This window comes from Diadema antillarum, unplaced genomic scaffold (assembly GCF_040938485.1).
Source record: "Diadema antillarum isolate AM-2024a unplaced genomic scaffold, OU_Dant_1.0 seq00000248_RagTag, whole genome shotgun sequence".
NCBI lineage: Eukaryota > Metazoa > Echinodermata > Echinoidea > Diadematoida > Diadematidae > Diadema > Diadema antillarum.
In genome coordinates, this window is record NW_027271292.1 from 133,269 (window position 1) to 139,350 (window position 6,082).

General features: G+C 39.7%; 1 protein-coding gene across 1 annotated transcript; it reads right to left on the reverse strand.

Moving 5' to 3' along the window:
• Nucleotides 1–4,214: 4,214 nt before the first annotated feature.
• LOC139729633 (uncharacterized) lies at nucleotides 4,215–5,344 on the reverse strand. The gene is made up of 2 exons (XM_071640560.1): nucleotides 5,336–5,344; nucleotides 4,215–4,544 (listed from the first exon to the last, which is right to left on the reverse strand). The coding sequence occupies exons 1-2, from the start codon at nucleotides 5,342–5,344 to the stop codon at nucleotides 4,215–4,217; spliced, it is 339 nt and encodes a 112-aa protein (XP_071496661.1).
• Nucleotides 5,345–6,082: the final 738 nt, after the last annotated feature.

Here is a 6,082-nt window from a genome sequence, read left to right on the forward strand (position 1 = left end):
AAATTACTTTTCCACGAGGTGCCCCCCCCCCCCCCCCATGTCTTGACCAACCCGCCACGGTACGCCACTGGCTGCACCCGTCCGGTTATGGGCTTGTAATCGTGGTGATGGTAACTATCGCCGATCATCCCCCCACTCCTCAGCACGGATTTACGCCGTTGGTGGCTCCGCCCACTTTTTTTTTGCACCATACATAGGGTGTCACCACAAGCTTTGTGCTTCTCCCCCCCCCCCCCCCCACACACACACACACTTTTTTTTAACCCGAAACTTTGACCTTTGACTTTTGACCTCCTAACCCAAAATTCATATTTTGCTCTCTAACTTCATGTAAAAACAGTCCCTGAAATCCGATTACCCGTCCTTGTGTTATTGGGAGATTAAGCTTATTATGTCCTTTATGGCCCCAATGATCTTTGACCCTTGATCTCATGACCCCCAAATTAAATTGAGTCTTCTAAATTCATTATAAACACACACTTAGCAATGTTATTGAAAATCCAAACATAGATTTATTCTCATATATTGGGAGATTATTTCACACCTATAACCCTATAATCCCTATGATTTTGACCTTTACCCTCATGAACCCGAATTTAGTCGTTTCTTTCTTATCTCATTATAAACACACCTTGCAAACTTGGTGAAAATTCGTTCATATCTTGTACACAAGCAGAGAGACAGACATACAAACGTACGGAACCGAAAACATAACCTCCGCCGACCGTATATAGGTTTCACCTACTGTCTATGGGGGAGGTGATAATGATCACCAAGAATTCTCTGTATAACACATATAGGCTTTACATACGAGTAGTTATGGGAGTTTTAATAGATTCGTTTCTCAATTGGTAACCAGTGAAGTTTGCATATTTTGATTGTCTGGAGTACTGCAAAGCTGCATGGAAATAATATGAACAGCAGAAATCCCGTGTTCGATACCTTTTTTTCTCTTCGTTTATAGTGATTTACTATCAGTATTCAGTGCGATTAAAGGTCCCAGTTCGGACTCAAAAGGTCTTTTTGCCTTTTGGTTTCAAGCTCATGGGCTGTATATGACGCGAGAACTGTTTGACTTATGAATCTTTTTTCAGTGTCGAACTCGTGGGCCGTGACTCGTGGGTGTTGGTCTCATGGAGTGACCCCGTTACCTTGTATCTTGTACCTATAGTACGCCCTTATGTGTTAGATGGTGGCAATTAGATTGACATTATAAAGTGAAAACGATGACTGCAGTAATTTGATGCTCAAGGGAGATCTAGGGTGATTTTCAGACTTTTACATTTTTGAATATCTGTGAAGTGGTTATACCGGGTACAGATATCATAATACTCGACTAACATCTCATGTACTCCTTCACATTCAACACCAGAAAGTGATCAACCTGAAAGAGGTGGTTGGTATCTTCAGCAACACAAATGCAAGGATGATGCTGAACTTGGTATAGATAACATACAATTCAGTATATTCTAGGTACGAAGAGAGACCACGTCAAAGACAGCACTATACCAGGAGCACAAGTCATAGGTGCGGGGGGGGGGGGGTATACTTACAGAGAATTGTCTCTCTTTTCCAAAAACACAATTACTTTTGAACAATTAATAGTAATATTGAATATGATTATAGAAAGATATACTAATTCCAATTTTGGGCCCTCTTTCCATGAAAGCTTAATTACGCGCCTGATAATAATAACGGTGATAATAGTTATATTTGTGCTGTGGGTAATGTTTGTGCTGTGGATTTTATATTCCAACTCCAACATCCAGATCATCATTAAGTGTCAATGAAAATACTAATACACAAATATTTTCCTACGTACTAGTTCAGGCATAGTGAATAGTATGTTTTCCTGATCTCAACAACAAACCAGAGAAATAATTATGTGCTTGTTTGCTCTATTCTATAAAGAATCAAAATCTGAGGAAAATGTACATTTTCTATATTCGGCGTTTTACTGTTCTGACATCCTCGCAAATTGTATTAAAGCTTTCACCTGTACAGGGAGAAACGAAAATTACTAAAAGCTTAAGAATATTCAAAACAGATGAACAAGTTGTCAGACTTTCTAATATTACAGCATGAACCTATTCTAATTTTTCTTCATTCACTGCATCCAATTCTCCTGGTGCTCTAGTGTGAGTTTAGGTAAACTTTCCCCCTGCGAATGGAGAATAAAACCCCAATAAAATTATGTTTTATGTGGATTGACTGACAGCTCACGGACTATAGCAATAATAGGGCCCGTGAGTAAAGTTTAAAGAAAAGCGAACATTCGTTAAAGGGGTACGGTTTTTTTGTTTTGTTTTGGGGGGGGGGGGGGGGGGGGTGAGGGGTTTACGTTTTGGTGCCACCATTGCTAGAATGACAACCATCATATCCCCTGTTGAGGCCTCTTATACCAGAATGTGTGTGTGTGTACATTGTATTTTTGTGTGCATAGAGTGCTGTCTTTTGACCTATCAGTATACTCATATTACTCAAAATCTGCCTCTATCCAATAATAGACTTAAATGTTTTGGTGGTATTTTCCTCACTTTCGGACTGCCTAGCTAGCTCGCGGCCTCATGACTGTTGTATCTAACACCTACCTCAACACGGTGACAGTAACTTATAGACCATCATTCTACTCGTGAAAGTCTACAAAAATAAAATGGAGATCTATTTAACTCCAACCAAACGTTATGAAAATATTTCCTCATAAATCATGTTACGTATACCTTTTAAGACATTAATATCAACATGGTATAAAGGCACCATCTATTTAAACGGGAGAACAAAAAAAAAACTTTAACAAGCCTATAAGTACGGATTTCAAGCTGCTATTTACTTATTGCATGATAACATTTCTACGGTGAAAATACCCCTTGATGCACTACCTTTTGGATATATATGTCCCGTGACAAGTGTTGCAAACGTATAGTATACATTACCCCAAAGGAGGACTGTTTTATAGATTGTATGTTTTAACCAAAAACGTGTACCTAGGGATACGTGTGTGTGTGTCGGGGGGGGGGGGGGGTCTCCTCCTACTCCCCCTTGTTGGGACTCGCACCTCATGTTGACTGGCCAGAGACACGCAGGGAGGTCACCTCCGACACATGCATTTTTCTATGGCCTTCCGGTGCATGATCAATGACTAATTTATTATATAAAAACCTTATCCTATAATTCGAGAAACGAGGACATTCATATTTTCTATTTTCAAAGAAATCAATAATATGCGACCCATAAATAGCGAATTCACTTGACAAGTATGATGCGTTAAAGGGGAAATCCGGTCCAAATATAAGTTAGTCTTGACTTACTTGACTTAAGTCGGGTAGGTATTCCCGAGATCCATGGATGGATGTCCCTCCAGCGCTGTCTGTTCTCCATTACACTCGCAATGTCCTTTGTGTCATGCAGACCAGTGTCATTTCTAAGTGTGGCTACATAATGTGCGTCGAGGCCGCCCGCGTCTTGCTCTCCCATGTAGTGGTTCCCATAGTAAGACTGAGTGTAGTGTTAGCTCAGGGTGTCTTTGGGCATGTCCAGCGAGCCCTAGCCTCCTCTGAGCTATCATTGGAGCTAACTTTTGGTAGGGTCCCATACAGTTCTGAGTTAGTGATCCTCATCGTATATTGGTTGATGTTTAGAGCCATCCTGAGCATGGTTGTGTAACAACCATCTAAGATTTTAGTGAGTCTTCTCGTCATAAACCAAGTTTCAGACCCATACAGAAGTACTGACTTGACTGTTGCGGTGAAAAGGCGAACTTTAAGGTCCTTCCGCAAGTCTGATTTCCAGACAGTTTTTAAGCTGTGACATGCTGCCCATGCTTTTCTCTTTCTTGCGTCTACGTCCTCCTCAGAGTTTCTGATTTTGGCTCCAAGATATAGGAAGTCATTTACTAGCTCTATTGGCTGCCCACCCATACTTGTGATCCCTCCTGGCTCATCAATATTCTCGACCAGATATTTTGTCTTTTGTTCGTTCATTGTAAGTCCTACGCTGGCAGATACCACCTCTACTTCCCTCATGAGTTCCTCTGCATCCTTCACGGTGTTTGTCAACAGGGCAATGTCATCTGCGAATTCTGTGTCGGATATTTTCTTGGCCTTTACTCTCCTGCTCCGTGCTGGTGTCAAAGTAAATCCAAGATCTGGCTTCTTCTCTAACGCTAGGCGCATACAATAATCTACTGCAATTACGAAGAGGTAGGGGCCAGTGTGTCACCTTGGAGGTACTCCAGCAAGAATCTCAAAGTACTCTGTATTTCCATCAGGCGTGATGATCGTAGCTCTAGTGTTGGTGTAGAGCAGGAAGATCAGGTCGACAATCTTCTTTGGGATGCCGTAAGCCAGTAGAATTCTCTTGAGCGTTCCCCTGTCGATGGAGTCAAAGGCTTTCCTGAAGTCAATGAAGACCATGACAGCAGAAAGGTTCTTTGCTCTGGCTCCCTCTAGAATTCTTCTGAGTGTAAGGATGTGGCTAGTTGTAGACCTGCCCTTTCTAAATCCATTTTGGTTGGCCCGGAGCTTCGTATCCACTTCGTAGTTAGTCTAATAGGAAAAAAGTAAAGTTTTACCAGTTCAATGGTTAAAAAAATGACTGAAATCGGATGAAAAATAAGGAAGTTATGAAATTTTGAAAGTTTGTTAATTTCTGCAAAAAGTTCTTGTACAGTGGATATGAATATATGCATAATTGCTTTTTAATGAAAGACTGGAAATTTCACAATTTTATGTACAAATGGCAAGTTGTGAGGGGATGACATGCTCACTTTGCCATTTACATATATTCATATTGATCGTTCAACAACTGCATGTTTCCTGAAAAATTAGCGAAACTTCCAAATGTCATGATTAACTTTCTTATTTTTCACCCGATTTCGATCAAAATCTGCGGTATAAAATCTATAATTTTGACAAAGATGATAACAATGATGATCAGTTGCCTTCAGATGTTATTTTCAGAAAAAAAAATAAAACGTCAGTATGATCGAGTAACTGGCAAATTATTCGAAGGTTTTTTTTTTTTTCAGATGTAGCAATCTATCAAGATACATTGAATGAGTGTTTCCCCAAGCTATGATACCATTATTAAGATAATGCAAAATTCAAACTGAATATAAAATAACTAGGGTTCACGGGGTGGGGAAAACTTTATTTAGGACACCAATGTTTATTAGACAGAAATGTTTATTTAGGACACCAAAACAACAACGACAACAACGCCAATGTTACAAGACTCTTTTAATGACAGATATCATCAATATGTACGTGTCTTCCACGAATGTTCATTGTCAATAAAGTCAATCCAAAAAACTTCGTTGACGAAACGACATCTATACCAGTATCATCATAGGAAAATTATTCTTAAGAATTACTAAATAACATACACTTATAGTTTTGAAAATGCTCAAAGACAATTAATTTTGTTTGATCTTATCTATAATAAAGCAACTTTTTGAAGTTCTGAATTTAAGGTTTCCATCAAAATGTGAGGATCTGGATGTGAAAAAAATACGTTTGATTCATCTGCAAAGAACAAACAAACAAACACACACGAAAGATAAAGCATCAGAAACATTTTTTTTTCTTAATATCTTTACACACGTTGTAAAAGATCAGGGACTGTTGAACGTACGTTTTTTTCAAGGGGGAGTACAATTGACCCCCTTTTAGACGGTAAGAATGGTCGGAACCTTAGGCAAGAGTGGGTGCTGTGATTTTATTTTTTAATATCTATTTTTTTATTCAGATTTGTTTTACAAATGCCACCACCTCCCCTGAGAGGATCGACCGATGTCAAAACTCCATGAGAGCTACTTAGTATCAGGAAAATGATAGTTAAAAGAGATTACATACATACGTAACCTGTCTGCTGCACGAAAAAAAGAATAGATCTTCAGTACTAGTATCCCTTATACATTTTTTAGCTGTCCCGTGCTTTTGTCTTGTCTTTTATCACCAGTCCCGATTGACACACCCCCCCCCCCCCCCCCCCCCCCCCAACCACCCCCACCCACCACCAATAAAACCCAAACCTTGTTTTGTGATAACCTTGCTGCAAGTTACTCAACGAACGTGTTACGTGT